This window comes from Eurytemora carolleeae, unplaced genomic scaffold (assembly GCF_000591075.1).
Source record: "Eurytemora carolleeae unplaced genomic scaffold, Eaff_2.0 scaffold415, whole genome shotgun sequence".
NCBI lineage: Eukaryota > Metazoa > Arthropoda > Copepoda > Calanoida > Temoridae > Eurytemora > Eurytemora carolleeae.
In genome coordinates, this window is record NW_019396314.1 from 306,319 (window position 1) to 317,386 (window position 11,068).

At 31.8% G+C, this 11,068-nt stretch overlaps 1 protein-coding gene across 1 annotated transcript in view; it reads left to right on the forward strand.

Annotated features, from left to right (window-relative positions):
• LOC111700738 (mitochondrial import receptor subunit TOM70) overlaps positions 1-8,861 on the forward strand; it is a 42,366-nt gene extending 33,505 nt beyond the window's left edge. Inside the window, exons 25-26 of the mRNA XM_023471772.1 lie at positions 723-815; positions 8,726-8,861. Of these exons, the coding sequence (XP_023327540.1) occupies positions 723-815; positions 8,726-8,860 (228 nt within the window). The 3' untranslated portion in view covers position 8,861. The remainder of the gene's footprint in view (positions 1-722; positions 816-8,725) is intronic.
• The last annotated feature ends 2,207 nt before the right edge of the window (positions 8,862-11,068 follow it).

Consider the following 11,068-nt stretch of genomic DNA (forward strand, 5'->3'; position numbering starts at 1 on the left):
GTTCTGAGTTTTAAAAATTAGTTGTCATTTAAACATTGTCATAAACAATTCACATCATCACAGTCGCTAAAAAAAACTGGAAACAGAGTTACAGGGTTCCTTTGTGGGTAACAGGGTTACAGGAAGAGACTTCAACGACGATTGTACGGTAATAGCTAGTTTTCTTGCTTGCAAGGTTCCTTGTAGGCCGAAATGCAGAAACTAAAAATCAAGCTTGAAATCGTCATATTGTAAGAGTTTTGGGTCGTCTTTACACAGTCTCATCCTTTGTGGGTAAACCAGTATGACAATTTTGTGGATGACTGAAGTTAAGGTTGTGTACACTGCAGTCCCAATCAGAAAAACTCGGAATTAATTTACAATTAATGAGACGACTTTACAATCTAATCTTACAAATTGATGAATCGATAATCACTAAATAACCCTAGTCTTGCCATTTCCAAAATGTGGTCTGCCTTTTTTGAGCATTCAAAATTTGCCACAGATAAATATGCAAAGTGGCCTGATAAACTGTCAATCAATTCCGGGTCTTTTTGAATATGACTGTACCGTTCACAAATTTAGCTGTAAATCATAACAAACTGTTACTTTTAACACTATTAGCAATGTTATAACATTTTAAAGAATTAAATATAGTGATTGAGGTCAAGGAATTGTAATAACCAGAGTAAACGACTTTATTAGTTTTTTTTCATGTTCCATTTTTTATTTTTTATTTTTAGATTGATGATAAGAATGAGTTTGCCTATGAAACTTTGGGGCAGATAGAGATGCAGAGAGAGAATTTCGACGCTGCGGCTCAAAACTTTGATAAGGTGAGATANGATAACGTGTGAGATAGATTTTTGTCGCTGCGGCTCATAACTTTGATAACGTGAGATATATATTTGTGTCGCTACGGCTCATAACTTTGATAACGTGTGAGATAGATTTTTGTCGCTGCGGCTCATAACTTTGATAACGTGAGATATATATTTGTGTCGCTACGGCTCATAACTTTGATAACGTGTGAGATAGATTTTTGTCGCTGCGGCTCATAACTTTGATAACGTGAGAGATAGATTTTTGTCACTGCTGCTCATAACTTTGATAACGTGTGAGATAGACTTTTGTCACTGCGGCTCATAACTTTGATAACATGAGAGAAAGATTTTTGTCGCTGCTGCTCATAACTTTGATAACGTGAGAGATAGATTTTTGTCGCTGCTGCTCATAACTTTGATAACGTGAGAGATAGATTTTTGTTGCTGCGGCTCATAACTTTGATAACGTGAGAGATAGATTTTTGTCGCTGCGGCTCATAACTTTGAACTGGTCAGACGTAGACTTTTGTCTCTGTGGCTCAAATCTTTGATAAGGTGATGCACAAAATTTTGTCACTGTGGCTCAATCTTTGATAAGGTTGATGCACAAAATGTTGTCACTGTGGCTCAATCTTTGATAAGGTGATGCACAAGATTTTGTCACTGTGGCTCAATCTTTGATAAGGTTGATGCACAAAATTTTGTCACTTTGGCTCAATCTTTGATAAGGTGATGCACAAGATTTTGTCACTGTGGCTCAATCTTTGATTAGGGGATGCACAAAATTTTGTCACTGTGGCTCAATCTTTGATAAGGTGATGCACAAAATTTTGTCGATGTGGCTCAATCTTTGATAAGGTGATGCACAAGGTTTTGTCACTGTGGCTCAAATCTTTGATAAGGTGATACACAAGATTTTGTCACTGTGGCTCAATTTTTGATAAGGTGATGCACAAAATTTTGTCAATGTGGCTCAATCTTTGATAAGCAAATCTTTGATAGAGTTAAACATAGAGTTTTGGTCCCTGAAACTAAAAGATTTTAAAAAATGTGAAAATGAATTGTTTAAGAAGGTAAACTAAAGTTTTCATGTAATTCTGCTTAGAAACTTCTTTGAGTTCCCAATAAATCTAAAAAATGTATAAGTTCTTGCTTGATTAAATTTTCATTTCTGTGTGTACAGATTAACCTTGTATAATTCTAAATTCTAATGTAATTCTATGTTCAGGGTGTAGATCTTACTTGATTAATGTGACGTCATTTTAATAATATTTGCTTTAATATGTAGTTAACTAAGGAGATATAATGACGTCATTGCATAGTTTATACGAAAGGTACACAAAGTAGGAGTGTAGGAAGGCAGGTGGCCATGAGCCACAACTATTCTACCTTCCGCATGTTAGCTGTTTGCTCTTCCATGTTAAACATTTTAGCCTTCTAATAGTGCCCTTTTCTTTAAATGGTAAATTAATTGTTTTTAAGTTTTAATTTTTTGAAATAAATCAATATTATGAAGATTAAAGAACTGCTATTTAGATTTAATCAACGATTAGGGATGGGTAGGGAGAGTTTGGTCAAATAAAGACTTTTTTAGTTTTTCCTCAAAAAAATTTTTTTTAGAAAGTGACACCCTTTAAATTTGTAGTTTTATGTTAAAGTATCGTATCAGTCAGTATATTGCTTTACACAATTTAGCTGTCTTAAGATCAGTAGTTAATTCAATCTAGGAAAAATAAGTTATCTATTTTCAATTAAAATTATCATAATTATTTCCAGATCAAATAAAGTTGTAGATATATATATATATCTTTGTATGCCATGGCCAGATTTTTTTAAAAAACGCAATTTTTAAGCATTAAATTTTCCTTTTAAAAACTTGGAAATGATGGAAAACTAAAATGTTATGGCACAGAAGAACGAATAGTTGTGCCCGGCTGCCAGATAATCAAAAATGTGTGGTTTGGAATGGAAAATAGTTGTGGCTCATGGCTGCTTGCCTTTCCTCTTTCTTAAGAAAACTATGACGTATTTTTATTAATTTCTCTTAACTCTTAAAGAGATTTTAAAGAGAATTTGGAAAATTTCAAAACAATCTATTGGGATGAAAAGGAATAGAGTTTGTCAGTCAGTATGTCTGTCAGTCAACCAGTCCCAGAGTTTAGTTCTTTCATCGAAGAAAACATCACATTCTGATAGTGGTTAAATAATAGTTTTGCTTGTTTGGATAATAGCAATAACAATAACAATAACAATAGCAATAACAATAGCAATAGCAATAGCAATAGCAATAACAATAGCAATAGCAATAGCAATAGCAATAGCAATCGCAATCGCAATCGCAGTGACCTCCGACTCCAAATTGAGCTCTGTAAAGCTCTAGAAAATTAATTTACACAGTTCTTTTAAATCTGTGACGTATTGAAAATATTATACCCTAAACTTTAAAGATTAATTTTTANAGAGTATTATATCTAGAGTAAAGTGGGGGGAGGGGGGAGTTCTTTTATATTTTTGATTTATATGCCTAAGAAATCTGTTCAACGAAATCTCTCAAAGGTAAATGGCTACCTCGTCAAGAATCCAACATTTTCTCTTAAAATCCCCGAAAGTCTATTTTGGAGGAAAAGGGGGGGCGGGGATACATTGATTTTTGAAGAAACTGTCCTACACAAGATGTAAAAATTAAATTATATTTTTTTGGGTAAATTAATAATGTCAGGTTTTTAATTTAGTTTTTAAAGTTTATAAGTAGTTTACGATCATCATCTTTCATTTTTTTTATTTCTTTGTTTATAAATATAATCTTTGTTGACAATTTAGAGTTTCTCTGTTGTTTATGTTTATGTTGATGGTCGTTAACTGGTTTTATACATGTTTTCCATTTACCAAGGTTCCAGGCTTTTTATCTGTGTCTTCAATCCTGCTTTTTACTCCATGTATTTTCAGTAGTAAACTAGAGTAGGATATCTAGATCTTGTCAGCTAGATATTTAGGAGTAAACTAGAGTATGATGTCTAGATCTTAACATCTAAATATTTAGGAGTAAACTAGAGTAGGATATCTAGATCCTGTCAGCTAGATATTTAGAAGTAAACTAGAGTATGATGTCTAGATCTTAACATCTAAATATTTAGGAGTAAACTATAGTAGGATATCTAGATCTTGTCAACTTTATATTTAGGAGTAAACTAGAGAAGGATATCAAGATTTTGTAAACTAGATATTTAGGAGTAAACTAGAGTAGGATATCTAGATCTTGTCAGTTTACTATTTAGGAGTAAACTAGAGTAGGATATCTAGATCTTGTCAGCTGGATATTTAGAAGTAAACTAGAGTATGATGTCTAGATCTTGTCAGTTTACTATTTAGTAGTAAACTAGAGTAGGATATCTAGATCCTGTCAGCTAGATATTTAGAAGTAAACTAGAGTAGGATATCTAGATCTTGTCAGCTAAATATTTAAGAGTAGGATATCTAGATCTTGTCAGTTTACTATTTAGGAGTAAACTAGAGTAGGATATCTAGATCTTGTCAGCTAGATATTTAGAAGGATATCTAGATCTTGTCAGTTTACTATTTAGGAGTAAACTAGAGTAGGATATCTAGATCTTGTCAGCTAGATATTTAGAAGTAAACTAGAGTAGGATATCTTGATCCTGTCAGCTAGATATTTAGAAGTAAACTAGAGTAGGATATCTAGATCTTGACATCTAAATATTTAGGAGTATACTATAGTAGGAAATCTAGATCTTGTTAGCTAGATATTTAAAAGTAAACTAGAGTAGGATGTTTAGATCTTGTCAGCTAGATATTTAGAAGTAGACTAGAGTAGGAAATCTAGATCTAGATTTTAATGTTTAGTCACTTTAATACAAAATACTAAACAAATAATAACGAAACCCCTACACGGATTAGACACTGGGACAGATTGAAATTGTTGAGCCTTAAAAAAGGTTAGACTAAGACAATTTCTGAGCTGAGCATCATATCTCGGATAGATGAGTTGGGTCAGGCATTGCGGCTAGGACAAGCAATTGGGAGTCAAGTGCAGGTGTCATTTTTGTTATAGTTTTATTTATTATTGTTATTTTAATATTAGATTTCATTTTAGTTATGAGTTTGAATTAAATAAGTATTTTTCTTTTTAAAAAACACAAAACCTTAGCATTAAAATGCTAAGAACTATTCTAAATCTTTTCAGAGAACATTTGGTAGCATTTTAGTATGGTGAAGAGCGCCTTCTCATATTTCGTGACAACCTCTCATGATTATTTATCTAACAAATAAATTTCCAATTCTCCTTTCTTCAGCAACTTTTGAAATTTTGGTGGAAATATTTCCAAATATTGCCTCAAAAGGCTGGTGAAGCACTATATATAAAAAGTAGGTTTAGGATAAACCAAGACTCTGCAGTGATGTATTGTAGGAAACTCCCTTTTGTGTTCTAAACATCTCAATACTGGTTGATTGATGGATTGATGGATAGTTGGGTGGATGGATGGATGGATAGATGGATCATTAATAGTTTTTATGGATTAAAGAACCAATGATTGATGTCTGTTATTGCATGCGCTTTGAGAAGAAAAATTAAAGGGATAAATGAAAATTGGTTTTGAACTTGCTCTATTTTTCTCCTTAACATTTTTTTATTATTACCTCCTTAAAATCATTAAATAAAAATAAAAATTTTACAATATTTTAAAAGAGCGGGATAATATTTCAAGAAAACATATACCCCTGCTTTTGATTTTATTGCAATGTATCTATCAATTATTACAAAATATCTTGTTCTAATGTAAGTTTTTTATTTTTGGATCCAAATATATTTATGAACATATGATGAAAGAAAATAAAGAAGATAGAATGAAAGACTGAATGATAAATGGAGAATGCTGCAGGCTGATATACAAATTGGTACATATATTGGATATCTGAAAATATGTATTGTTAACTTAGCAACACTATAAAGAACAAAATAATATTGCGTCAATAAGTATCAAGCTAAAATATTACTATTATGTCAAAAGTATTTCTGGTATTTGAAGAACATGAAGTGATGTAAATACCACCTTTTCAGACCTTGAAATCCCCGAAAACTTGTTTTCAGGCTCTTTCTAAAACCAATACATACTTTCCTTACACTTGAGCCTAAATCTGCTCTTGATCATATTGTTTTCCGAAATTATTAACATAAAAATCACGACTCCCTTTATCTTAATTATCTTTGATGCTTCTCTCTCTTTAACTTTAACATCGCCTGATCAATTTAATTTTGTTAATGCATTTTAATCTGAAAAATTAGATTTTTGTCCTGAACCGAGATGCGAATTTACCTTTTTTATTTAGAATAATGTTTAATCAAAACTCTCTCAAATAAATTGGTTTTGGTCACAATTTGTATTTCTGAAGTTGATGGACAAAGTAAATATTATAAAATTTATAATTCCTGCTTTCAAAATTGGAAAAAGCGGCAACATATACAATTTTCTTCAAACCGGTTTATAAATAGCTACTTTTTAAAAATGCAGACTTTTTGCTCTGCATGACAAATTTTCTCAATTTTGCAATTTCTTGGATCCAAAAGTACTTATCTTTTTTTCAAAACTTTTTTGATATGATAGATTTTTTTAAGAAGATGTAAGGAGCTGAAATCTTCATCCAAGATTTATGCTGTGAAATCCTAAAATTATTATTTTTTGACATACTTACATACATATACTTACTTCTTACTGATCTATTTTATGATATGTATATGTAGGTAAAAGCTAGACTCAAGTTGGTAATGTTACATCGTCTATACGCAACATTCCCCCTACTGAACTTCCGACCTACTGCAATATCGGACCTACGCCAGCTGTTTATTTTTGTATTATTTGAGGGTTAGGTTAGGTTAAGACAATTTCTGGGCCGAGCGCTGCGGCTAGGACAGGCTTGTTGCCGCGCGCTGCAGCCACAAGTCCATATAGCAGCTGTAAAACCACGTGCTAGTAGGTCTGATGTGTAGTATAGCGGATTTGGCGTAGGTTGAAAAATACACCACCCTCAAGTTTTGTTAACCCTATCGAAGATGACTGAACCAAGTTCTAAGGATTGAATGCTTAAATTTGGCATGTCAATTTTTATATCAATCTGACAGAATTGTTTATTATTGATTTATCATTAATGCATTGGCTAGATATCTATATATATATACTTTGCTTGTCTGTCTGTCTTTCTGTTTGTATCCAATAAATGTCAGAACGGCTGAACCAATCGGGCCCAAATTTTGTGTGGGACCTTGCATGACGCCAGGGAAGGTTTTTGGATGCTCAGAATTACATAAAAATTTGTATCAATACAATTTTTAATAGAACCTAAAAGCCTAGTTTTATATTGTTCGTTTCTTTTTGGTTAAATAAAACAATTGGTCTATATGCACATTGACATTTCTGCAACCTGTAATCCTTTGATATTTCTGACAATTTGATTCAACATAAGTTTAAAGTATCAAATGCTTACAACAGTAGGTTGCATGGATCAGAAAATCAGCATAATGTTTCTTAAATTTTTAAAAACTTATAGTCTTTGTCCCTTCTTTTTATAGTCCATACCCTCTTAGTCTATATATTTTCTGATAATATCCAGCAGTTGGGGCCTCAGACCGGATATGATTCCCTCTAATCCCCATCCTTACACCGGATATGCCCTAAACCCCATTCTCGGAGCACTTATAATCTTAGCTGCAATACCTAGAGATAATCAGTAAAAACAGTTTAATTCACGAATTAGATTAAACATGTGCGTTTAATGATGCAATCCCTAAAACCTCTCAAAGGAATCAGAGGAATGTTTTTGGGAAGAGTTATTTTTCAATTTGATATGATCTGCACCAACTAACTAAGTGTTAAAGTCTAATCCTGAAAAGTATCTCTTATATCTCTCCAATATATAACTGATTGAGTCTAGACCTTATATATACCATACATTTATTCCTCCCTCCACACTTCTGTGTATTATTATTTACTTCTTTTTATAACATTAGAACAGAGATAGAGCAACAATTCAAATAAGAAAAGAAACCTTATCAATTATGTCACATTTGTGACAATTGATCAAAACTTTTATTCAAAAAAAATAATTCATTTTTTTCTTTCACTTTTTAAAGAAATTTTTTAATGTTTCTTGAACTATTCTATTTTAAAAAAATTCTTAATTGCCCTCCCTGGATTTATTCAACAATGACATTTCAGAATTTTACAGACTTGAACAAAATAAATCTTGGCCATTTTCTAGCTTGTTTTTTTGTAGGAATAAGTAAGTAAAATAGGGTTTCTTAAATTATGTTAACAGTTAGACACTGGTTGAGCAAACTATTTCTCTCACATTAATCATAAAGAAAAACATTAGTATTGTAGAATTTATTTAATCCAGAAACAACCCATTTTCTGCTTGCATTTACATAAATTATGTAATTTATTCAACCTAACACAAGTATTATTGTTCTGGCCAAATTTTATTTTCCTCAAAAGTAAATTTTATGGCTTCTCCTCTAGTATCGAAGGGAGTGGAACAGTAAAATGTAAAACTGTTAAATTTTTCATTTTATCAAAACAACTTCACACCCTGTAATACAGGATAAACACAAAAATTCACTTTTAACAGAAAAATGATATAGTTCCTATTTTTACTTAACAAATTGTTTTGGCTAAAGGTGCCCTAAATGTGTTCTCATAACTTGTTATTATTTCGTCTTCTCTTTTATTTCGTTGTAAAGTTTTTTACATCAAAACATTACAACATTTTCAATCAACCACAATTTTCTTTTATAGAAGAGAAAAGTGTGAAATCTCAAAAATCACGAAATGAAAAAAATACAATATATTTATTATTTAATCCTTGCCAGATATTCATGATAGATGAGTTTATCCAAACATTTTGTTTAGGCAATCCCCCTGGTGAACACTGAACTAGAGATGGCCCATCTCTTTGGTTTAAGAGACACTGCCCTGGCCAAGTTGGTTGCTAAGAAGAAGTTGAGTGAGGTTCCAAGTGGGATGCAGGATGTTGGATTGGACTAATCTCAGATCAAACTCTAGAAGGGTTTAATCCAAGAGTAGAAAGTGTAGATTGAGTTTAATACAAATCGGGGATGAAAATGTAGTACGTTAGTTAGAATGTGGAGAAATTCTCACATCCACTTTTGATTTGACCCCAAAATGCGCCTCTTTTTATGTTTCTGCAAAATCTACTAATGTTTATTATTTTTTATCACTTGATCCAACTGTTTTAAAGACTTCATGCAAACACAGAGGAATTTTTAGTTCTACTCTTTTATAAACATTTTTGTACAAGTCATAAATAGAACCTCAAACATTTTTGTAAATCTTTGCGTAGTCACAAAGTCAGAAATAATTGAATTTTTTTTAACTGATGTTTACTTTATTTACTTTAATTATTTGATATTGCTGATGATTTGTATTATTAGAGTCCAACTTTAATATGAATTATCAAATTTGCTAAATTGTGAAATTTTCTTGAAATACACACTTCTAGTCGCGATAAATTGTTGTAAGTTAGGCCACGTGAAATATTGTAAAAAATATATCCCCCAGGGAGAAAAGGAAAATATTTTGTACCATAAACATTTTTGGACCTGAACTCCTTTTTACTTTTTCGCCTTGGTACCTTGGCATTTATCTTTGAAAATTTAGGTTTGTAATTTTGGTACCTTTGTAATTTAGGTTTGTAATTTTGGTACCTTTGTAATTTAGGTTTGTAATTTTGGTACCTTTGAAAATTTAGGTTTGTAATTTTTGTACCTTTGTAAGTTTGTACTTTTACGACCTTCTACCTTTGAACACTTGAACCTTGGTACCTCCGTGCCTTTGTACCTTTGCTTACAAGTACACTATTCAAAATTGATATTTTTAAAAAATATTAATACGCGCAAATTACCCAATCTGAGCTGAAAACTTAAGAATGGTGGATATCGAGATTAATGCTTGATCTCCTCTTTTTTTTAATCTCCAGATTAATTAATGCTTGTTCTCCTCTTGTTATTAATCTCCAGATTAATTAACCGATCAGGATTAAGGATATCCCATTCTAAAGTTTTCATCTAAGTTTATTTAAAAATCTTTCCAAGAATTAATTTTATATTTCCAAATTGTTGATTTCTCTTTAAACCTTGGATACCTTGAGGTTTGGCAACCTGTAAAAAGAATCGTCAACTGGGACACTTTCTTCTCAACATTCATTTCTAACTATCTTTATCTATTTCTATCTATCCATATCTATTTATATTTATATCTATATCTATTCATATTTCCAAGGATGTAATGCAAGGAAAGTTATTTCAGAAGTGTACGCATCTTTTGTACTGCAGTGTACTGTCTCTGGGCGGTAATGTAAACACAAGACGGATGTTACAGCCTGACATGGGATCCATCTTTCACATAAAAAAATCAATAAAATATTCTGTTCAGAGGAAACTATTATGTGAATTATCAAAATTATCAAATTTAATGCTTTTAAAAAATCTCCTCGGATTCTAAACGAACACTGATGCATTTATTTCTTGTTTACAAATTCCGCCCAAAGAGAACTGGTTTCAATATGTACCCAGAATATACACGACTGCAATTAACTTTCCTTGCATTACACCCTTGAATCTATGTATCTATTTTATTTATTAACTATCTAAACATAGCTTTTCATCATGTGTCTATTTATCTATAGGTTCACGTTTATCTCTCTAAATATTTGTCTATTTATGTCTATCTTTCTATTTTTCTAATTATATCTTTCTCCGCATATATATAGCACGCACCTCTCATCCTTCAGTAAAAGTAAATTCAACCTAAAGTCTGACCACGTCAACCTTGTTGCACCGGCTAGTCCTATTGAGTGTCTGCTTCTTTTTCCCAATGACTGGGCGAAACAGTACAAACTGGGACCGGAAAAGTTGACCCGGCTCGTTATATATCTTTATATCTTTTCTATCTATCTTTCTATCTATTGTCTACTATTATGAGCTATGAGTCGACACTAGACAAAAACATGGAATAAAAACAAGTTAAAACTTTGTTCTTTTCCTTCAAACTATTTAAACTTATCCAGATAAATTCAATTCCAGTTCTTTAAACTTTTCCTTTGTTGCTTTTTCAACTTCTATTCACTGATACCAGACGCCCTGAGCCCCGCGAAATAGTCTCCAAGCCTTTGGATTCGCAGATGAGTATTTTAAATGACCTGACGTTACCCCTATCCTGTTATAGAATAGATAT